The sequence below is a fragment of the Coturnix japonica genome, chromosome 10 (assembly GCF_054131305.1).
Source record: "Coturnix japonica strain WE chromosome 10, WE-NBRP24, whole genome shotgun sequence".
NCBI classification, from domain to species: domain Eukaryota; kingdom Metazoa; phylum Chordata; class Aves; order Galliformes; family Phasianidae; genus Coturnix; species Coturnix japonica.
The window spans coordinates 12,174,972-12,199,243 of NC_140672.1; the positions used below are offsets into that span (position 1 = coordinate 12,174,972).

A 24,272-nucleotide genomic window follows, 5' to 3' on the forward strand; every position below is an offset into this window, starting at 1 on the left:
TTATTATTATTATTTTTTTAATCAGTAAAGGTAAGAGACAGCAGTGCTGCTTCCTGCAGCTCCCAACACACCTCACCCACAGCAAAACACTGACTGTGCTACAGGGCACAGCCTAGGGGAAGGAGTGATGCTAGGACACTGCTAGGACACCACTGGGAGCAAGCAGCACCGTTTGCTATGAACAGACCGCAGGGAAGAACCCAGACCCAAAGCACAGGACAATGAAGAGTGGAGAGCAGAAAGTACACAGATCCCGAAGCACCAGCTAAGCAGAGAGGAGAGTAACAATTAAGGTAACATTATAATATAACATAATTAAGTAACAGCAACAATTAAGGGTTTTATAGCTGCAACTAGCAGGAGCAGGTGTTGTCCATGGGGTCAGGGGATGGCATTAGATTGGGTGGGATCCCAAGCAACAAGGGTTTCCCTGGGCAGCAGCAGCACAGGGTGGGGGAAGCACCACGTGGAAATGGGCAACATTTCTGTGGGGAACTGCATCACAACGATCAGAACTGTGTAAAGTCCATTAAGTGTTACACTTAAAAACTGAGTTTAATTGCCACCTTTCAAAATGAAGAACACTCCACATGTGAGTACCAACTTTAGAGGAGAAAATCATGGTTTGTGTTACAACAGAAACACGATAGACAGTGCAGTAATAACAGCATTGTAGGCTGTAACAAAGAGAGATATGCTCAAACAGAGCAGCTGTGTACACAGAAAAACAAAAAAAAAAGATAAGAATCTGCCTACTCTTTCAAAGCCTCAACTACACAGCGATCTCCAACAAGAAATACCTCCACTGCCAACCCGTTAATGAGGTCTGGGAAGGGGAGGATCCTAGTTCCACCTCTTTCAGTCAGAGCTCCCCTGGGTTGGCTCTGCCTTCCCACCATGTGCTCCATCATTGCTTCAGGCCACTACAGCATTTCCACTACAGCAACAAGTATTATTGAAGTAATACAACTTGTGTATGAGATAATGTTATTTGTTTGCTGTAGTCTTATGGTTCCCAGCAATGTTTTTGCACATGTAGCTGCAGTGGGCATCCTGCCTTTTCCCATGAGTAGTGGGAATGAGCAGGTGAGCGCCTGCTGCAGCCATGAGATCTGGATTATCATGAATCTGATTCCTAAGATTTCAATAATGCTCGGTAATGCCATGGTTTTGGTTATATATGAGGTGTGCCCATGTAAGTACAGTGCACAGCTGGGCTCCAGTAACTTGTGTGACCCTAAGAGCCCTGGCAAGAGCAGCCTTGCCCCAGGGATGGCTCAGGCTACATACACTTACTGCACTTAGTACTCAGGAAACATCACATCTAAATCCCACAAATCTCAGGGGTGAAAACATCATGCCATCTTTGTGTCTTTCTGTTTCAGCAATGATGAACAGTTTCTCAGTTCAGTTAGTGCCTTAATTCTGACAGGACACAGAACTATAATGCTCTTTTGCTCTTTTACTAATGGAGGACAGCTCACTAGCAATTTCTGGCTGATTAGCTGTCTACCTTTACTGCTTTCATGACAGCTGTAAGAAAGTGCTCTTAAATGACAATCAACAGATGATGATTCCCACCTGACAATGCAGCATAATGAAAGGAAATAATTCTTTTCAGTTTTACTCAGGGCAGTTACACTGTAAAACAGACACCCATGCTATCTTTGGGCCAGACCCTTCTGTCCTAAAAAAGGCAGAAATGGAGAGATGGTGACACTCGGTGAAGCTAGTGTAACTTCTGTGAGGTCAGGGAGAGAGGAAATGGGTTATGGTCCAGGGGATTGGGTGATGATGGGAAGGGGCATCAGCACACAGGGGTTCGTCCAGGTGGACGGCAGTGGCAGAACCAGCTTGAGATAGCCATCATCAGGACATTATGTTGTATAAAAAATAGACGCACAGAATCATTAAGGTTGGAAAAGACCTTTAAGGTCATCAAATCAACTGTCAACCCATCACACCATGCCCACTACACCACATTCCTACGATAAATACTAAGAAAAGAAAAAGAGAGAAGAGAAGAGAAGAGAAGAGAAGAGAAGAGAAGAGAAGAGAAGAGAAGAGAGAAGAAGAGGAAGAGAAAGTTGGAGGAAGGGATTCCTCAGTGAGTTTCCACTTCTAGTAAAAGAAAGCTTAAATCAATCAATATTTTTGTTCTGTGTTCTGTTCCTTCCATTTTCTTTTCATCCCTTTTCCATTATGGAAAGATGGAAATGAACTGGGAGAAGCAGGAAATGGTGACCTGAAATTGCAGATGAGAAGGGGATTAGAACTGAAACATTTTCCAAAAAAAGAGAAAATTCTTCCCAAACTCTTGATTCTTATTTAAGCAAAATTTGAGGGGAAAAAAAAAAAAAAAAAGAAATATGTTATGCTTCATTTTGCTGAATTATTTATTTATCCTGCAGGAAAAAAAAATAGTGTGTATTTCTGAGTGGCCGTGGTGGCTTAGGACTTTCAAGGCAACCATGAGACAAATGGGGCCTCCAGACTGCTCAGTGCTGCCAAGCAGAGTTCATGGCATGTGGAGCAGTGATAAATAGTAACTGCTATACAGTGCAGACTGAATAAATGCATACAAATTGGGAAAATAAATAAAGCACAAAGGGGACACCCGAATGGGAAAAACACACAACTTGGAGGCTCATAAAGTGGATTGTGAGCCTTGGGAAAATATGGAGGACAAGTTTTCAGTAATAGTTTATGCGATGTCTGTAATACATCAGATCTTCTTTGATGCATTATTAACTGTACCCACAACCGAAAGCTTGAATTAACACCTGTGCAGCAGTAAGTGTTGGTTCCTGGGCCATGATGCTCCCTGAGCTTCACCCACAGCCACTCTGCCATTCTGTGTGCAATGTGCTGCTGTTTTCATTTGGCACACCCTATGTTAGAGCACAGCAAAGCTCTGCTTATGGAGCTGTTCTGAAAATCACAGGAACATTTTGTATTTTTGGCCTTTTTACTTTTCATTCTGGCTTGCAATTAAAAAGTGTGAAACACGTAATTAGCCAGAGCAATCCCTTACATGTTTAAGGCTTAGATGCATTATCAGCAGCTCAGCTCAGGGTGAAAGGAACTTCTTCCTGGATGCATTGTTTTGCAATTCTAAAGCAAGAGAACACAAATGTTTCTGTCTTACAAAGGATTTTTATTATTATTATATTTTTTAATCAAATTGACACTTGCAGAAGAGTCAGCTTTGTGAGGCAGTTGTAGAAACCACTGACTGGGATTCCCCACTGGCTGTGCCCTTCCTCAGGACAGAAGCACCGCTGCCCATGTGAAGCACAGAACTGGGGCTGTGGTGCTATGAGGACAGAGGCGCTGAATGTTCACAGCAGAGGCAGGAACCTGTGCTTTGCTGCCTAATGCACTGGAAGAACACTGGCAATGTTTCAGAAAAAAAAGCTCTTCAGATCTGAAACTTCACCAACCGTATCAGTGGTTCTATTAAGAAATAAAATCTATCAACACATCCTTTACCATCTTTAGTGTTTAGATGAGGGCTGCCATTGCTTTACCTCTGCAACATGGAAAACTAATCACATTTTATGTGTTGCGAGATGCAGCAGATGATGCAATTGGTTCTAATCAAAAGCCCACTAACATCTATCCACTGTGAGCTGAGTCTGAATCGTAAAATAACAAAGTCACAGAAAGGCCTGGGTTTGAAAGGACCATAATGATTATCTAGTTTCAATCTCCCCACCACATGCAGAGCCGCCAGCCTCTAAACCAGGCTGCCCAGAGCCACATCCAGGGATGGGGCATCCACGACCTCCATGGGCAACCTGTTCCAGTGCATCACCACCCTCTAGGTGAAAAACTTTCTCCTAATCTCTAATCTAAACCTCCCCTGTCTTAGTTTAAAAACATTCCCTCTTGCCCTATCCCTATTCATCCTCATAAACAGGCATTCCCCCTCCTAAGTGCTCCCTTCTAGTACTGGAAGACTGCAATGAGGTCTCCCTGGAGCCTTCTCTTCTCTAAGCTAAACAAGCCCAGTTCCCCCAGCCTTTTCTCATAGAAGAGGTGCTCCAGCCCTTTGACTATCTTAGTGGCCTCCTCTGGACCTGCTCCAAGAGCTCCATGTCCTTCCTGTATTGAGGGCCCCAGGCCTGGACTCAGCACTCCAGATGGGGCCTCACAAGTGCCAAGCAGAGGGGGGACAATCACCTCCCTCTCCCTGCTGGCCACCCCTTTTATAATGCATCCCAAAATACAGCTGGCCTTCTGGGCTGCAAGTGCACACTGCTGGCTCATATCCAGCTTCTCATCCACCTCCTGGTGGGACCCCCAGGTCCCTCTCCGCAGGGCTGCTCTCAAGGAGATCTTACCTCAGTTTGTATAAATACCTGGGGCTGCCCTGACCCAAGTGCAGCACCCTGCACTTGGCCTTATTGAACTTCATTAATTTTACACAGGCCCACTTCTCCAGCCTGTCCAGGTCCTTCTGGATGGCTTCCTTTCCTTCCAATGTATCGATGGCACCACTCAGCTTGGTATCATCTGCAAACTTGCTGAGGTTGCACTTGATGCCACCGTCTGTCATTGAGGTGTTGAAGAGCACCAGTCCCAGGACTGACCCCTGAGGGATGCCACTTGTGACTGGCTTTTTCAACCTTGAAGATTTTTCAAACTGTATCTGAGAAAACAACCAGAAAATGACTTCAGGTGTTCTCACCACCTCCCAGAATGTGGGTGCCACACTCAGCAAGCAGTGCCAGCTCTGTCTGGGAATTGGGTGCTGGGGACTATGGAAAGTGGCACATTCCCCTCATATGAGTCAGATGGAGAGCAGGGAGGATAGGAAACTCCTGAGGCTGCTTGTTTTCTGCAGCATCTCCCCACATCCCTCCCCTACAGAAGGACATTCTATCCTCCTGGCCGTACTCAGGTACCAGAGACTCACACAGCTTCCCCTTTGCCCCCACTCTCACAGCTGCAGCTGGAGCTGCTGTTTCCTGGCCTTTACCTGCTTGGCCCTTGGGCTGGGCAGAGGGACCAACGCTGTCCAAACAACCTGGTTGCTGATGGCAGGCTGGTGTGCAGCCTGTGCTTAGAGAGCAGACATGATCCTTCCAGGAGGAATCCAAGCACTTGAGAGCTATTGCACAAGCCTTAAATTCATTATTAACAATGTAGAATTGCTAATTGTAGAATTGTGATGTAGAATTTGGTAATTGCTTACTATACAAACACTTGAGCAATTTAAAGAACATATCTAATTACTGGCTTTCAACATAATGCAGGCTTGTAATAACACCAGAGCTGCGAAGAGCACGGCTCAGCATCCCAGCGGACTCTGCAGGTGAAGTCAAGATGAAGTGGATCCGTGCTGAACTAAGAAGCCTTCCTCACCCTCCTCTTTCTCAGCCCACTCACACACAGTCTGTGCTGCACAGCAGGATGGGGCAGCCGCATGTCTCCCAGCAGGGCACCTGTACATGTTTTGTGTGAAATCCATGTTTGGTATGGAACTATATCAGAAATGAGACCAGGTGTTTTGTGTGGGTTCTCTTTTGTGTGTTTTGGTGCCCATCATGTTTGAAGATAAAACCAGGAATGTCAAAACTCTCCTCTGCTTTTCTGCTGGAAATATACACAGACTTACTGAGTTGCAATGGTAAATTTATTTTTTAGAAATGATTCTAAAATCAGATAGAGCTAATAAAATCTCTCAGAATGTGGTTAAAGATACTTCTTTCTTCTCTTGTTGTTGTTTGTTTTTGAGAAAGCAAACAGCTGTGTGGATCAGTCCCTGGGTGATGTGTGGCTCTGCAGCGGGGAGCAGGAAAGGCTTTGCCTGCAGTGAGTGGGGCCCACATGCTCAGAGCCTTGGGGATGGGCTCTGAACCAACTACACAGGACACACATTTTTGGGTGTGCTGACTGAGAACATCTTGTCCATGAGTATCTGCACTTCTCCAGGAGGTGAAAAGCTTTTCTGGCAGCACACCCTTTTGCTATCCAGCCTGAAATCTGAGAGCGGAGTCATAAGAGAATGGACTAAATGGAGACAGTAGTACTTATTTCTTTACTGTACATAGACAGCCCCACTTTGATTTTAAAAAAATCCCTTCCTACTAACATGTAGCTGTGTGCGGCGCATTTAGGCTCCTCCACAAAAGGGAAAATTTGAGTGATGGTGCCTCAAATGGATGAATGTTTTAAAGAGGCCATAAGAAATGAGAAAACTTGCAAGAACTGGGGAAAAAAGCTTATTGACCATAGGGAAATGCATCCAGGATTCAATAAAAATCACAGAGGAAACAAAGGTTTCTAAAAGAAAAGTAAGAAGAGGTTTTGATGGAGCGTGTGAAGTACTATGAGAGAAGTGGAACAGCAAAGCAGGAGTGGAAGAGGGCTAGGGAACATGTTTCAGGTCAGCACCAAAGGGCTGGTGCTGCTACAGCAGAAAAAAGTGAATTTCTGATGTCCACTTTTAACAATAAAAATAATAAAGTCACCTGGGTTTTAGCAAGAGGGTGGGCTGAGGGAGCTTCACACGTCCCTTTCCACCCCTGTGGTTCTGATTTTGTGACATACGTATTCCCCATAGACTGCCCCATGGCACCATGAGTAGAAAATAGTTCCAAATGGGCTTTAAAATGTGCTTGCTGCCTGACTATGTGGGAGTGAATCCTCCATTGGAAACACTGCCACAGCTAAACTCAGTAATTCAAGAGTGTTCAGAAATTGCATAGTATCATCTTTATTAGATTTATCTCACAGCTCTTCCTTCCTCCTCTGTAGGGTCCTTTATTCAGAATTTGCTCAAATATTTTTCTTCAGAAGATTTAATATCTCAAAGTGCAAATATCCAAACCTTGTATCATTTTGTAATTTCATACTCCATGGTTCTTTCATATGCATATCACTCATTTGCTATCCCTTTGAAGAATGCAGCTTGAGTAATGGAAGTGAAAGAAAACCCACTCAGTGTTGATTTTAATTGAACAAGCTTGGAAGCTATGGGGATCCATGCCAGATTCCAGCTCCCTCTCTTTTGAAGAATTATTACAAGACTTCTTTTGCCCATGTGCCTCTGCATTATTTTTTTTTCCCCATTGGCAAATTCCTGACAATATTAGTTACCCCAGCATCTTTCCATTTCTACTTGTTTGGGATGTTTCTGCCTAAGTCATTCTATCTAACTCCTTTTCCTGCCCAGTGGAATATTCCTTCTCTGGTCAGAAAATCATCAGACAGAATTAGACCCTGCCAGTACCTGTGAGTAAAATTTTGGAGTAACGATTGATTTGCTTTGATGCAACTTTGTCACTGAAGTGTGGTTATGCCAGTGATGAAATTCTGTAACGAAATTCTGCTTTAAGCTGTGACCACAAAGACTGTAAACTGAGTGGTTTTTTGTTTGTTTTTTAAAACTTGTGTGCATAAATGGTTCTTCATCCTCCCACTCATCAGCTAATTGAGAGCCTTCAGCTGATTGGGTGGGTATAATAGATAGGACATGCAGAAGGAAGATGGAGCAAGCGGCTCAAATTTCTCTTCTCCACTTAAGTCTTGGCCTAAGGTAAATACTTGAATCAGCAGCTGGGAGACAAGCAAACCATTTTCAGTTCATGCTGTAAACCAGCCCTTCACCTGGCTGCTTCAGAAGCAGCAAGAATGCTCAGGCAATTCATGCAGGCTGATGATGCTGACTTTGCTACTTCCTATAGAGATGTCATCTCCACAAGTAAAATATAAGTCACATAAGGAATAATGTGAATAAGAAAGCATTAAAAAAATAAAAACAACCAAGCAAACAGCAACATGAAAAGAGTGCAAGTGTTAAGGGAGCTCATTAATAACTGCCAAGGGCACACCTAAGTACTGCCAGAAGAAGGGAAAAGGAGATGGGCAATGGAGCACATCCTTAACCCAGATGCTTGGTTTTATTTCATGAGCACAGGGGTGGCTGCAGTGTGTGGGGCAGAGGCACTTCACTACAGCTGGGTGCAGCCCGTCCCATCCCATGCACTCCTCACCCAGCAGCTCTGCCTGCCTGAATGCAGTGGGAGTGCACTGACCCTGTGGTGAGCAGGCTGGAAAGATGGACAGTGATGATGGAGGCACTTGGAGTGGTGCTCTGTGTTCCTCCCCATCCTCCCCGTCCCCCATGCAGCCTGGTGCTGGGGCCACGCTGCTGTCCAACAGGCCTTGTGCTGGTAGTGATCTGCTGGGTGGCATTTGTTAGATAAAAGAGAGATATAAACCACCATTTTGAAAGTCGGGTGCCAATTGGTAGAAATCTTCATTTTATCGCAGATGAGATTTAGAAATCAACCCAAAAGGTGTCAGTGCTTTGTTTTACTTCTTTCTCAGAAAGCGAGGCTGTTAGAGAACAAACAGTATAATACTGTAATCATGAATGTAAATCTAGGCTGAAAAGATTTGTAAAAGATTAAAAAACAAAACAAAACAACAACAAAAAAGCCCAAAACAACCCACAATCAAACAAACCAACAAACCCATAAACTAAGAATCCCAAGGTGCACATCAGCAACCAAGCATCTATTTCACCTGGCTTAGTTTCAGCCAGGGAACCAAGCTGACCTGAGGACCAGCCTGCTTCACCATCACCCAGCAGTGAAGCACATCCAGGGGCAATAAATGAGTCCGTGCTGCTGCTCGCGAACACGTGCACTGTGGGCTTCAATGCAACGCCAGTCCACTTTACATAGCGTTAGAGCTATTAAAGTAAGGAAGAGGCTTATCCAGCAATCCCTTCCGTGGGCCAGGCTCCCGCGGAGTCATCGCTGGTGATGGATCGGGTGAGCCCGGCCCGGGAGGCTCTCACCGCGTGGAACCGGGAGGAGCAGCCTGCGCGGTTCTTGTGCAATGCAACAGCTCCCCCATCTTACAGACTGCAGAACTGAAACTAGAATAATTTAAACCGTGGGAAACCAACAGCGATGAACCTGACGTACCGCGCTGCTGCCTCTGGACAGAGCGTCCCCTGTGCCCGATAACCGCAGTGCTCCCATTGCCCGGCCCTCAGGGGAGGGCACACTGCATGCAGCGCTGCCCCGACATTTCCGTCACTGAGGCATTGAGCTTCTTGTAAAAATGAGTAAAAACCGCAGTTCCCAAACGCTTCTTGATTAGCCACTACAGACTACCATAAAAAGAAGCATTTACTCCCTCTTGCTTCAGAGTTCCAACAGGGATGCTAAACCTTGCAGCCACCCATCCATTGCTGTTCTACCTCCCTGCACTGCTGTTGGTCTCCTTTAGGGTGTGTACATAGCACACTGCATTAGCACTCAGAGGTGGTTTTGGTTTGTTTTTAAGCATTTTGCTCAATCCAGACTGTCTCCCTAATCTGTCACTTCCCCAGGTTTGCACACAACACCTTAGGAAAGTATTTCTCCTTCCTTTCCCCAAGAAAAACGCCTGCGTGCCCAGCTGCTGGGCAGCACTTCTAACTGATGGCATCTTCCCCAGCTGCAAGGCCAGCAAGGGGTTATGGTGTAAAGCAGGTGGGGACAAGCAGCCACTGTGCCTAGGGCTGAGTGGGGCACATGGCTCTGGGGGGCAGGAAGCACTTGGGCAGCATGACAGGTACAGCACGTAGCTGCAGCCTTCCATCTTTATTTCAGCCAAAAGAGACCAAAGTGATGTCCGTGAGCCAGTAATGTGCCCTCACAGCCCAGAAAGACAACTGTATCACAGAATCACAGAACTGTAGGGGTTGGAAGGGACCTCTAGAGATCATTGAGTTCAACTGTACCCTGGGCTGCACAAAAAACAGGGTGGTCAGAGACTGAGGGAGGTGATCCCACCCCTCTGCTCTGCTCTGCGAGACCTCACCTGGAGCACTGCTCCATATGTGGAGTCCTCAGTTCAGGGGAGACACAGACCTGATGGTGTGTTCATCCAGAGGAAAATGGTTAAATGATTTCAAACTGAAAGATGGGATATTTAAATTGGACATAAGGAAGTTTTTACAATAAGGGTGGTGTTGGCACTGCACAATTTGCCCAAAGAGGTGGTGGTGTCCCATCCCTGCAGGCCCTTAAGGTCAGGAAATGGGTTCTGAGCTCCTGACGGAGCTGTGGGCGTCTCTGTGCATTGTAGGGGAGGTGGATGGGATGACTTTCAATGGTTCCTTTCAACTCAAGCCACTCAGTGATTCTATCAAATAATTCTTGAATGATACCTATGAAGGGAGAATATAGGCTAACAAGTGGTCTTCTGCCAGAAAGAAGGCATTTATCCTGTTCCTGAAGGCTGCAGTAAGACAAAGCTCCCTCAAGGGCTCGTGGGGAAGGGTGGAAGTGCAGGTACAGTGGCTGAGCTGTGGCACAGCGGGTGCTCCCCATGGCCACCTGCCTCTCAGCGCTCCCAGACCCTCTGGAAACGAGCATTTTTCCCTGGGGATGTTACCGAAGCAGCAGGGCCATTTCAGGCCCATGCCCAACATGAATTTTGAGCTGGCAGTAGTCCCTGCACAGCCCTGAGAGCAGAGGGTGCAGGATGTTCATGAACCTGCCTGTGAGGAGGCAGCTGCTGGGAGGTGCTGTCACAGTACCTGTTCAGAGTGATTCTGACCCAGACCTGGTGTTTGTGTTGGATGGCAGCAAAGCAGAGCAGCCTCCACTATGAGCCTGACTTGGAACAAGCTTCTCCTGTCACCAAGAAAGTCATACCCAAACATTTGCTTCCTTTCCTCGCACCAGAACACAGCTGGCACCGCTGCTGTGCCCGCCCTGCTGCTCCTGGGCCAGAACGGAGTGCCAAGGCAGCAAATGCTGGGAATGAGAGGCCTGAGGAGGCTGCTCCATGTGGCAGAGGTCAGCCAAGACTGCAGATGCATTACCACAGAGCGCCTTCCTGTCTGTCCGCTCCCTCCAGGGAGCACACTGCTAATGCTGAGCAGGGCCAAGCATGGGACTGAGGAACACCAAACACACTCCCTCCAGTTCTAAAAGACAGCAGTGATAGAACTGAAAATTAGGGATGCACAAGAAAACCCCGGCAAAGCCAACTTTCTGACATGGCTTATCTCTTAGGGGAGTAGAGGAATCAGTCGCTCCCTTCCTTCATCACTTGGGCCTCTCTGCCCTTGTAACAGCCTGATCCTGATCCATGGAGCAGAAGGCTTGAAAATGGATAGAGGAGAGCTGCCCTCAGTGCCAATCCTCAGTTCCCAGCCCCAGGCAGCAGTTGCTGATAGGGCAGAGGTGGCCACTGCTCTGGGAAGGGCAGTTTTGATGGTCCACAGGCACAAGCTGTGGTGCTGATCTCAAAACAATGCTCCTTTTCCCCCTTAGAGGTTGCAAGAACTGTGTCCTCAGGCTGCACAGAGATGGGTCTGGGAGCAAAGCCGCATTCCCTTCCCTTGCTCACACTGACCCCAGGCGCTGGATCCCAGGGCAGGAAGGTTTCCAGGAGGAAGGTGTGAGGTGCAGCGCTGCAGCTTTCTTCTTCTTCTGGGGCTGTGCCCCCCCACGTGCGCACCCAGCACAACGCCCAGCACAAGGTATCCAGAAGCATTGCATCCATCCCGGCACAACGATGGGCTGTACCCACATGCTCCACAGTAACCCTGGCCCCGCGCTCCTCCAGCTGCAGGCAGCATGAGAGTGGGGACAGCCCCAGCCAAGCGGCACCACTGCTGTCCCCACGGGAGGGTGGCCGAGGGGCCAGGGTTCATGGCCAGTGGTGGGGGCCTCTTTCCAGGCGCAGGGTTGCTGCACATTGGCAAGGTACGGCGGCTCCTCTCTGGGCAGGCAGTGTTTGTCGCGGTGCTCTGCTCGCCGTGCTGTAACATCGCTGTCATTTTCTGAGAAAACCGGACCAAGGTTTCAAAATGTCAGAGCTGCACACTGCTAGGAGTCCTGGAGACAGGTAACAACCTCTAAAACCCTGACGCCTACAGAATTTATTGACCCCGGAGACAACGTAACCTCTCATTTCCGCGCCGGGCTCATCTCCTCCACCCAGCCGCGTGTCGGGGCCGGGGCCGGGCCGGCAGGAGACGGTTCCGCTCCGCGCAGCTCCGCGCTCGGCTTCCAACGCCGCCTCGAATCCGTGCGTGGCTCCTCCTGGCGCCGCAGCCGTTTCTGCCGGTTCCCTCAGCGGAAAAGCCGCTCGAAAGCCGAAAACGCTCCTGAGCGGTGGCAGCAGCATTCCTCTCCTCTCCTCTCCTTTCCTCTCCTCTCCTCTCCTCTCCGCTCCGCTCCTCACGCACCCGCCTCCCCACGGGGCCCGGGGTCCCGCGTCCCTCCCGCATCCCGACCCGAGCGTTGGTCAGACTCGTGGCTCCGTGCTCCCTGTCGGCGCTGCCCCGCCCGGTGCGCGGCTGCCCGGCCCGCGACACGTCTGCGCGCGGTCGGGCGGCTGCGGCTCAGCCGTGCGTGCGGGGCGGGGAGCGCCCGCATCCCGTGCCCGCCCCGGCGCGGCGCGGGGGAGGCGGCGGCCGCCTCCGTGCTGCATCGCGCGGCGCCGCTGGCGGGGGCCGGGGCCGGGCGGCAGCGCTGGGTGCGGAGGATGGGCGCAGCGAAGGGCCGGGCCGAGCACCCCGCCCTGCCCCACCGCACCGCGCGGCGCCGCGGCTGCTCCGCCTGAGCGCGGAGCCGCATGGCCCTGCCGCCCGCCGCGCCGTAGGTGCCCCCGGGGAGGCTCCGCGGCCCCCCCCCCCCCCCCTCCAAGCTCCGTCGTTCCGCAGCGAAGCGCGGACACGCAGCGCTCGGCGAGGATTCACCCGGCTCGGCTCCACCGCGAGGTCGGCGGGCGCGGAGCGGAGCGGCGCGGGCTGCCCGCGGCGGGGCGATGCGAGCGGGCTCGGAGGGCTGCGCCGCTGCGTGCCCCGCGCCCGCGCCGTCCCCCCGCCTCCCGCCCGCCCGGCGCGGTGTGTGCGTGTGTGCATGTGCGCTGCCGCTGCCCGCGCCGGAGCCGGAGCCGGAGCCGGAGCCGGAGCCGGAGCCGAGCCGCCGCGCTCCATGGGGCCGTCCGTGCGGGCTGCCCTTCCCTCCGCGGCCGCCGGCAGCCGCCACCGCGGAGCCGGTCTAGGATGCGGCTGCTGAGCCATGGCACAGGGCAGAGAGGCGGCCAGCCTGCCTGCTGCGAGAGTCTGAAGCCCCGCCGGAGCCCGGCCGCGGCCGCCGCTGCAGGGGAAGCGCTCCGGACGCCGTCTTTCCCCGAGAGGCACCAGGTAATCGCGGAGCTGGCGGCCGTCGCCCGGCTCCCGCCGCATTGCAGCCGCCGTTACTTATTCATGGGGGAAGGGGCGCGGGAGGGCGCCAGCGGCGGGGTCCCGCCCGGCTCCGTGCAGGGCTCGCCCCGCATCGCACCGGGACGGGACGGGACGGGGTGTCCGCCGGCGCCTGGGACTCCCCTCCCGGGGGGGCGGCGGCCGCGGGGCCGCGCGGGGCGAGGGTGGGGTGGGCGCCACGAGCCGGGCCGGGCCGGGCCGCGCTCCCATCGCTGCCCGCGGGACGGCGCCGGCGGCCGCCCGCGGCTGGGGGTGCTGCAGGGCCGCGGATACCGCGGCGGCCGCCGCCCCCTCCGCTCCTCGGCGCGGTGCTGCCGCCGTCTGGGGAGCGCCGGCACCGCCGGGCCGGGCCGGGGCTGCGCGGTGCCGCCCGAGCCCTGCGCTGCCGGGGTCGCGGCCGTGCCCGCGGTCCTGCCGGGCGCTCGCTCGGGGGCACGGCTCGGCTCCTCCGGCTGCGGGGGGTTCCTGAGCTCCTCCGCAGGGAACGCACCGGGTGTGCGGAGATGCGGCTCCCGGCTCCCTCCTGCCGCCTGCCCTCACCGCGGGAGGCTCCCGTCAGCCGCGCCGTCCCGCTGCCCTCGCCCGGCACACGCCTCTCATTGCACCTCTGTCCTGGGAGGCTGTCGCTTGTCCCCGGGATCCCAGGATTTGTGTTAAGTGCCGTCCCTTCCCCTCCCCTCCTTTTTGTGTGTAGTGAGCGCTCCTCGTCTGCGGGAAAGCAAATGTAGGACACAATCAACCTTTTTTTTATTTATTTTTTTTTTTTTCTGATGGAAGGTTCCCGTTAGGGGAGACAGCACGGCAGTTGTTGAGGAGCCAGCCGAAACCTTGCAGCCATGTTGATGTCAGGAACAAACAAACCTCCCTGCAGGGATCGGCTGCAGCTGAGGAGGGAGCCACGGAGGGCGGCTACACGGAGGGGCAGTTCAGTGCTGCCACACCTGGGGAGCACGGGCAGAGGTGGGCGAGGAGCTGTCACAGCCCTTCCTGCTGTTGCTGCTTGCCAGGCGCTGGCTTGGCATCAGCACGGCATCTGCAGATCACGGCCACTGCCCTCTGTCATTTTCTTCTGTGATACAGGGCAGCAGTATTTCCTCTCCTGTGCTGTTGTCTTCTCTCTCTAGCCTGGTCTGTCATGTCTCCAGGGCAGGCAATTTTCATTGCATTGAGCAACTGGAACAGGAGGGTGTGTTGGCCTTAGCTGCTGGTGTGAACATCATCTGACCAGCCCCCAAACCAAGGAGGGGAAAGCTGGGAGCCTTTAGCTGGGGCTGTCCCTGCACGGTCTCTGACTGTCTCCTACAGAGCTTGACAGCCCAGGATACCTATGCCTTTCTCGTCATGTTGCTGGTTACTGATCTTTCCCATTCACGTTTACATGTCCCCAGAGTAAGGTGGTGTCTGCTCATTCCTTCTGAGAATCCTTGTCTGAATGCTGCATGTCCAGCCCTTTTCAAGTGAAGGTCGACAGACAACAAAGCAGTGGGATGGATGGATCCTCCCTGGGTTGTTGGAGCCTTTTGGTGATAACTGTGTGTCAAAGGGTTTCTACTTCCTTGGGAGGGCTGGGCTGGTTCTGGCAGCACCCATCCTACCTGCAGCCATCGGCAGGAGCAGAGTGCCCAGGGCTGTTGGGGCAGTGTGTGCCTCGTGGTGTGGTGGGGCCTCTGCCTGGTTCCATTAGCTTGGAGTCATCCCCTGGAGCCGTGGGCTGTGTGTGGGTCTCCCCTTGGTGTCAGCCCACTGCTGTGTTTTACTGCTGGAATCTGTCCTGGTGGGGTGGAGCCGCTGTGCTCCAAAACGTGGAGCAGCGATTCCTCTCTGTTGGTCTGAGAGTCAGGTTCAATTCTGCAGGAAGAACCATACCAGAAACTGAATGCTCTCAGTGCCCAAACACCTTTCTGATCTACATTTCTAAATATAAGCTGTTCTCAAGGGATTATGCATTTGTTTAAATGCATAATAAATGCATTTTAATGCATTAAGGCTGTATCAAAATGCACACCCAAGCTTGCCAGCTAGGCCTCCAGTCACAAAGCTTACTAAGAAGCTTCCCATGGTATATTAGCTTGCATTTCTTCTTTCAGAAAAAGCAGTTACCAGTTTTCTCATGGCAATGCAGTCAGTGGAAATAAATCCTGGCTATTTGAAGAGTCTCGCATGAGTTAGAAGCTGAGCTGGTCTACCAGTTTTGTGGCTTACTAAAACCTACACAAGTCCAGGAATGGACTCCTTGCACTCATCAATCTCATCTTTGGTTTATGCTCAAGGAGGTGCAGTGTTATTCAGATGGTTTCTTGGGTGCTGTCTTTGAATTTGTTGTACAAATCTTTTGCCTGAAGAGATTTGTATTTGGCTGCATCATTATGAACATTGGTAGATGTTGACCATGAGGTAGAGGAAGAAGGTAAGGTGTTGTCCAACCTAAGAATGGGACTGATGAGGTATGTGGGGCAAAACAGGTGGGAACCCAAAAACAAATGTGTCAGAACAGCACAGAAAGAGGGAAACGGAGCTTCCCCAGGCCAATCTGTAACTGAGCTCCCCACGCAGCTGCCTTGGTGTACATGTTTTTCCAAAAATTTCAGAAGATGGGGATGGTGTTCCCGCTGGTGTGGTCTGGGCAAGCAAAGGTGCCTGCAAGCAGTGGGGAGATGGAGCGTCCGAAGGTACCTGGAGAGCTTGTCGGTCTGTTGGGGCGCATGGGGATATGTTAAATGCTGAAAGGCTAATGGCTTTCCATTGTTGATCAATATTTCCTATGCTTTCAGATGTGGTAACGGGTTTAGTTTATTAGAACAATCTTTGAATATTCTCTAAGCAAGCAACCCATCCAGAAAATCATGCTAATAGCTTTGTTATTAACAGGCCTGGCAGAATTTGAGCCAAGTAGAAAAGGCTTGTCTAAGTGCTGTTGCAGTGTTTGGGGCCAGGCAAATTCCATGCATTAGGAAAGATTTGTACTCCTTTGACCAGACATCACCGACTGTTGTCTATTTATATGCATCTAAATATATCCTCTGCAGACTTCAGACTCTTAGATAGTAGTAAAATTACTTTTCGATATTATGCTATTAAAATGTGCTTGCTGACACTACTTGATGAGTTTTATGCTAAGAGATGTGTGTGTATGTTTAAAATAAAAATTGTTCTTCAAGTTGTTACCTGAAATGCTTTGGAAGTGAAAGCGTGTTATGGTGCAGATGGAGAGCAAAAAGAAATACGGTTGAATTGAAGCAGTACTGGAGACATACTCAAGCCTCTAAGGCCAAATCCAAACAACTACAGGCTTTTGTTGCTTAAAAGTGAGCCATTCCCTCCATAAATATATATAAAATAATTGTTTACTTTGTGATACAATGGGAAGATTTGCTTCTGATTAGTCAGATATACCTTCTGACTACATGGTTCCTGCATGCTGAATACTGTGAAGTTTGAGACATCATTTTGGAAACAAATCCTGGAAGAAGCACCTTCTTGTCTGTTGTAGGTGTGCATGAGGCCCAGGCAGCCAGCCAATGTTCTTCAGTGGTGCTCCTTCTGGGGCCACCCCTCATCCACAACAGCGCTAATGTGGGTACCCACCTGTGCTTGGCAGCAGGGGAGCTGACAGAGAGGAGCATGAGGTTCTCCTGACCAGGTTAACTGATCTGTCAGCTCCTGAGCTCTGGGTGAGTGGGAGCTGTGCTGTATGCTGCCCCAAAGGGACACACCAGGAATTAATTGCAGGTGGAGGGGCTGATCTCACTGCATGCTGTGGTGCAATAGTAATTGCTGTCCAGGTAGTGTTTTGGAACTGGCAGTACAGATCCAGGGGTAAAAGATGATACTCTAGTTCCAAGCTTTCATAAATGTTCCCAGTTAACCCTGCTGCAAAAGTGGTTGCGTTGGTGATTCTGTGTCTGACTGGCCTTCAGACTATGATGGAATGGTAATAATAGTAATTTTCTGTGGCATCTCTTGCTTATGGTTCTTGAAGTAAGAAAACCTGTAGAGGAATTGAGAGCAATTGGTATCTGTAGGATGTTGAGACGGGCCACAGAGAAGTTAAATGTATGGTTCTCAGAAAAGGTCTCAAGTCTGGTATTTGGTCCCCTGATGCTCAGGGACAGGTACTGTGCCATCTTCAGCTCCTTGAATCATAGGATGGTATGGGTTGGAAAAGCTCTTAGTCATCATCTACTTCTAATGCTTACATCTTTCTCTAGATCAGGTTACCCAAAGCCCCATCCAGCCTGGCCTTGAACAACTCCAGGGATGGGGCATCCATAGCTTCTCTGAACACCCTGTGCAGTGCCCTTACTACAATCATAGGTGGACAATCTGAGATCCAGACTGTTAGTCAGAGGAGTCCATTGCCCTGCCATGAACTGGGGTCATGGATTTCAGTGACAGCTGTCCTAGCTGCCAAATAGTCCTGTCATTTAGAAGGGTGTAGTGAAGTCTGTGATGCCTAAAGGGAGTAAGACCTAGGGGAAGGTCTGTGTCTGAGTGCACATTGACGTAGTGCCTGGTGCAGAGGAGGGTGGCAGCGCTGGCCACAGGGCTCCATTCCCCCGTGCCTGCCTTGCTGGCTGCCTGCTGCCTGTGGCTTGGGGCTGGAGCTGTTCTGCTGGCCTAAGCCAGTGTAGCAGTTCTCATGTTCTTGTGGGTTAAATCACTCTACAGATAATGTTTGTCCTGAGCAGGCTGAATAATGCAAAAGGTGATTTGTCAAATGGCTAATTCAGTGGCTAATGGGAAACCTCAGTAAAGGCCTCTTTAATTGCATAGCATGGGACTGGCAAACTGAGTGCTTGTATCTGGTTCCCAGTGCTGCAAAACCATGTCTCATGCTTTATTTTTGAGGTTGCTCTTCCTGCTGAGTTTCTCAACAAGAACTCCTATAAGATCATTTCCATGAGAACACACGATTAGCTGACTTGAAAGTTGAATGCCTGTTTTTTCCCTTGAAGTTTTTTGTTGTTGTTGTTCAAGTTTCTCTGTCAATGTCATGTTGGATTGTTGTTTTTGTTTTGGTTTGGTTTGGTTTATTACAGAGATGAATAAAGCTGTTTTCATTGCCAAAGCATTGTTACGTTGCCAGGTATCTGGTATTCCAGTTTATAATTCCTCATTGTCACGGAGTTCTCTCTAGAGCTCACTCCGGGACAGTGGGCACAACCCGGGGCAGCAGGAACAAAAGCCCCCCCCCCTTTTCTCTAGCGGCAATGCAGCGCGGCCCGGCCACGTGCGTTTAGGGAGACGGGGAAGGGAAGGGAGATTGCGATTAGGTCTAACAAAAAGTAAGGGAGAAAAAAAAGGTGATCTGAGAACGAATGGCAGTTTAATAACCCAATAATGCTAAACAGCAACAAGAGAGTCTCAACAAAGAGAATACCAAGTCCCAAATCTCACCGATGGAGCTGTGGAAGGCAGGAAGGTCTGACCACGTTGTCTCCTCGCAGGGAGCCGGTCCAGCAACGCCGTCCCCTTCCTCACTTCCCTTCCGGTGCCCCTCCCCACATGCTCATTAAGGCAGTTCACAGAAAAAAAAACTTGTCCCCTTTACTCCCATTATTAGCATGGTGTTCTGATGTGGAATACCAGCACCAACCAAATTGCAAAACCATAACATTCCACCCCTTATTACACATCATCACATCATGCCTAACTTTTATCAACATATAAACAGAACAGTAGTTAACATGCATTACATATGTACATACAGATATATATATATATATATACACACATGGAATCACAGGCTGCACTCCCCCAGCATCAGATTTCCCTGTGGCACACACTGAACATCCCCATCCTTCTGCATCACCCACCAGGTGCACCCAGGTCCCTGTGCAAAGACAGTTCCACGGAGGGGCCTCCCCTTTTCCAGAGGCTGGAAGGACCCAAACCGCTTTTCCCAGCATATTCTTTACATGCACCACAGGAACCTTGTCTCCCTCCACGGTACGCAGGGAGTTGGACTGTGTAGGGCTGTCTCAGTTGGCTGATCCTCGGGTGTTTACCAGCCAGGTGGCTTCTACTAGATGTTTCTCCCAGTTCTTAAATGTTCCACCACCCATCGCTTTCAGCGTGGTTTTCAGCAAACCGTTGTGGCGCTCGATCTTACCAGCGGCTGGTGCGTGATAGGGGATGTGATAGATCCATTCAATGCCATGTTCTTTGGCCCAAGTGCTCACCAGTGAATTTTTGAAATGAGTCCCATTGTCTGATTCGATCCTCTCTGGGGTGCCATGTCGCCACAGGATTTGTGTCTCTAGGCCTAATATGGTGTTTCTGGCAGTGGCATGGGGTACCGCATATGTCTCAAGCCACCCAGTGGTTACCTCCACCATGGTGAGTACATAATGCTTACCATTACGAGTCTTTGGCAGGGTGATATAATCAATCTGCCATGCCTCCCCATATTTATACTTTTCCCATCGCCCTTCCCCCCAGAGAGGTCTCATCCTCTTGGCCTGTTTGATCATGGCACAGGTGTCACAATCATGGATGATCTGCGCAATAGCATCCATAGTTATGTCCACCCCTCGGTCTCTAGCCCACTTATGTGTTCCATCTCTGCCTTGATGGCCTGAGGTCTCATGGGCCCACCGAGCTAGGAATAACTCTCCCTTATTCTGCCAATCCAGGTCTATCTCAGCCACCTCAATTCTGGCAGCTCGATCTACCTGGTGGTTATTTTGTTGCTCCTCTGTTGCTCGACTCTTGGGCACGTGGGCATCTACGTGACGCACCTTTAGGACCATGTTCTTTATTCGGGCAGCAATGTTCTTCCATAGTTCAGCGGCCCAAATAGGTTTACCTTTCCGCTGCCAGTTGTTTTGTTCCCATTGCTGCAACCACCCCCATAAGGCATTGGCCACCATCCATGAGTCAGTATAGAGGTAAAGCACTGGCCATTTCTCCCACTCAGCAATGTCTAGGGCCAGCTGGACAGCCTTTACCTCCTCAAATTGACTCGATTCTCCTCTTCCTTCCGTGGCCTCTGCAACTTGTCGTGTGGGGCTCCACACTGCAGCCTTCCATCTGCGATGTTTCCCAACAATGCGGCACGATCCATCAGAGAACAGGGCGAACTTCTTTTCATTTTCCAGAAGTTCATTGTATGGGGGAGCCTCTTTGGCGCGTGACACCTCTTCTGCTGGTGGTGCTTCAAACTTTTTACCTTCGGGCCAGTCCATGATCACTTCTAGGATCCCTGGACGGCTGAGGTTCCCCATCCGGGCCCGCTGTGTGATTAGTGCAACCCACTTACTCCATGTGGCATCTGTGGCATGGTGAGTGGAGGGAACCTGCCCTTTAAACATCCAGTTCAGCCCTGGAAGTCGAGGTGCCAGGAGAAGCTGCGTTTCGGTGCCAATTACCTCAGAGGCAGCCCGGACCCCTTCATATGCGGCTAAGATCTCCTTCTCAGTTGGAGTGTAGCCCTCTTCCGACCCCCTGTATGCTCTACTCCAGAATCCTAGGGGTCGGCCTCGGGTCTCATCTGAGGTTCTCTGCCACAAGCTCCAAGTGGGACCTTTCTCCCCAGCAGCCGTGTAAAGGATGTTCTTCACATCCTGTCCCATCCGTACTGGCCCCAGGGCCACAGCACGGGCTATCTCTTGCTTGATTTGCTCAAAGGCCTGCTGCTGTTCAGGGCCCCACGCGAAGCTATTCTTCTTTCGGGTCACCTGATAGAGGGGGCTCACAATGAGGCTATAATTTGGGATGTGCATCCTCCAGAAGCCTACCACACCCAGGAAGGACTGTGTCTCTTTTTTGTCAGTGGGCGCAGACATTGCAGTAATTTTGTTGATCACGTCTATTGGGATGTGGCGACGCCCATCTTGCCATTTCACCCCAAGAAACTGGATTTCTTGGGCAGGGCCCTTCACTTTGTCTCGCTTAATAGCGAAACCAGCAGACAGGAGGATCTGGATTATCCATTCTCCTTTTTTAAAAACCTCCGTTGCTGTATCACCCCACACAACGATATCATCTATATACTGCAGGTGCTCTGGAGCACCGCCCTGTTCCAATGTGGCTTGGATCAGCCCATGGCAGATGGTCGGGCTGTGTTTCCACTGCTGGGGCAAACGATTCCAAGTGTACTGAACACCCCTCCAAGTAAAAGCAAACTGTGGCCTACACTCTGTGGCCAAAGGGACAGAGAAGAATGCATTGGCAATATCAATGGTGGCATACCATTTTGCCTCTTTCGATTCCAGTTCATACTGGAGTTCCAACATGTCTGGCACTGCAGCACTCAATGGGGGTGTGACCTCATTAAGGCCACGATAGTCTACTGTCAGCCTCCATTCTCCACTGGCTTTGCGCACTGGCCATATGGGGCTATTGAAGGGTGAATGGGTCTTACTAATTACTCCCTGACTTTCTAGTTGTTGAATGAGCTTATGGATGGGGAGCAAGGAATCCCTATTAGTACGGTACTGTCGTCTGTGTACTGTTCTCGTGGCAATTGGCACCCGTTGTTCTTCCACCCGCAGTAACCCCACAGCAGACGGGTCCTCTGATAGGCCAGGCAAATCAGACAGCTGCTTAATATTGTCTGTTTCTATAGCAGCTATTCCAAAAGCCCATCTGTATCCTTTGGGGTCCTTGAAATGTCCCCTTCTTAGGTAATCTATTCCAAGTATGCAAGGAGCCCCCTGGCCAGTCACTATACGATGTTTCTGCCAGTCTCTACCAGTGAGGCTTATCTCAGCCTCCAATACAGACAGTTCCTGCGAACCCCCAGTCACCCCATGTATATGTATCCATTCTGTCCCTTCGAAACCTGAGGGTATCAGAGTGCACTGTGCACCGGTATCCACCAGTGCTTTATATTTTTGTGGTTCTGATGTGCCAGGCCACCGAATCCACACAGTCCAATACACTCTATTATCCCTTTCCCCCCCCTGGCTGAGGGCAGGGCCCCTCTATTGGTTGTCTGAAGCAGTAGAGGCAACCTCAGTAGTGGCTGACCTCTTTTGTAATTTTCTTACCCGTGCTCGCAGTACAAAATTGGGTTCGTCATGCCACTTCTTCATATCATCTCCATGGTCACGCAGGTAGTTCCACATGGCACCACGTGACATAGGCTCACTGCGGTCCTTCACTCGGACAGGTGTGCGTTTGCGTCTGACAGCTGAGACTGCCACAGGTTCACTGTGGTTCCTTGCCGCAGACCAGCTCTTCTGCATGTTGTCCTGTCTTTTCTCCATTCGGTCCATTCTATCCACCATTTTACAGATGGCTGCGATGGTGGTACGGTGTGGCAGTAGTGAGTATTCGATATTTTGCAGTGAAAGGATGAGCTCAAAAATTTCAGGTCTCCTATCCAGCTCATCATACCTGTTAGAGTTCGTTAATAGTACACTGGAATACTTCCCTGGTGCTGACCGTATGAGCTTCTTGCATATTTCCGGAGTACCGCTCACCTTTTCTGGGTCATGGTAATCCTCTGGGTCCCCAGGGACAAACGTGGGATCGAACAGCATTTCGGCCACAGCCATTTCTCTCAGGTACTGGATACCTTCCTCAGCTGTCCTCCATTTTTCCAGTACAGGCTCCAAATCACTTTTGAGAAGACAGGTTGCCTTTACAGCTGATAGAATCCTCTCCCAGAGATTGGCGACTCCATCGAGACATCTGCTGATCCCTCTATCAATAGATGAGTCTCGAGCAATGTTTCCTAATTGACGAGCCTCATCGCAGCTTAGGGACATGCAGGAGGCCCCATTGTCCCAACACCGGAGCAGCCAAGTGACAAGGCGTTCACCTGGGAGTCGGGCAAACTCCTTTCTCGCACTTTGGATTTCAGTAATTTTCAGAGGTTTACGAGTAGAGGAAGCAGTGACTTTTCCCTCATCATCACTATCTTCTCCGCGTCTGTTAGTCTTCTGGGTTGCCTTTCTCGGTGGTTTTGGGGAGGGTCCCTCGACAGGATCTTCCTCTACTTCCTCCATCCGTTCCAGACGTGAGGGCACACGTTCCCATCTCTGGCCTTCATCGTCACTATCTTCTCCATGTCTGTTAGTCTTCTGAGTTGCCTTCCTTGGTGGTTTTGGGGAGGGTCCCTCGCCCGGATCTTCCTCTACTTCCTCCATCCGTTCCAGACGTGAGGACACACGTTCCCATCTCTGGCCTTCCACTGGGGCGACTGACACTGATGCTGGTGCTTCCTGTGATCGGCTTGGATTAACTTGTTGCCTTCCCCTTAGGATTTGGATCTCATTCTCGAGAATCTCTATCTTTTTCATAAGCCATTCGTTCTGAGATCCCCCTGATCTCCCACACTCACTCAGGGGTTCTATTAATTTCCCAAGGTCCCTCTGTTGTTCAGGGGTGAGATTACCTGATACTGGGGGTTCCGATGCTTCTGGCCCCTTTTCTGAGACTCTCTGCACTATTCTTTGCAAGTCTCTCTGCAATTTATAGTAAACTACTACAATTAGAGAGACTAACAACACAGTATTCCAATTGACACCCCAGTCATACCTAAGGAATTCAGAGCATTCGTGAGCCAGTTCAAGCACGGTGCCTGTGATGTTCGTTAGTCTGGAAGGGAGCCAGGCAGATATCTCTATCCCTGCCAGCCATCGGCTTAATAAATCTACCCCTACCCCCAACATCAGGAAGTCCTTAAGCCAGGACCACAGGAACCTACGGACTATCAGTCCTACATACAGGGCTGCTGAAAAAGACCACCTAATTACTGCCCAAAACATTGCCCTGAGCTGTGCCCGCATTCTCCACCAAAAATGTCACGGAGTTCTCTCTAGAGCTCACTCCGGGACAGTGGGCACAAACCCGGGGCAGCAGGAACAAAAGCCCCCCCCCCTTTTCTCTAGCGGCAATGCGGGGCGGCCCGGCCACGTGCGTTTAGGGAGACGGGGAAGGGAAGGGAGATTGCGATTAGGTCTAACCAAAAATGAGGGAGGAAAAAGGTGATCTGAGAACGAATGGCAGTTTAATAACCTAATAACACTAAACAACAACAAGAGAGTCTCAACAAAGAGAATACCAAGTCCCAAATCTCACCGATGGA

General features: G+C 50.5%; 2 protein-coding genes across 2 annotated transcripts in view; one reads left to right on the forward strand and one right to left on the reverse strand.

Annotated features, from left to right (window-relative positions):
- Positions 1-10,802, reverse strand: part of LOC146759365 (inositol 1,4,5-trisphosphate receptor-interacting protein-like 1) — a 32,611-nt gene extending 21,809 nt beyond the window's left edge. The window contains exon 1 of the mRNA XM_085510359.1: positions 10,668-10,802. Coding sequence (XP_085366485.1) covers positions 10,668-10,802 — 135 coding nt within the window. The remainder of the gene's footprint in view (positions 1-10,667) is intronic.
- Positions 10,803-11,597: 795 nt separating this feature from the next.
- LOC146759366 (uncharacterized) overlaps positions 11,598-24,272 on the forward strand; it is a 233,401-nt gene continuing 220,726 nt past the window's right edge. Inside the window, exons 1-2 of the mRNA XM_085510360.1 lie at positions 11,598-11,726; positions 12,275-13,174. Coding sequence (XP_085366486.1) covers positions 11,598-11,726; positions 12,275-13,174 — 1,029 coding nt within the window. The remainder of the gene's footprint in view (positions 11,727-12,274; positions 13,175-24,272) is intronic.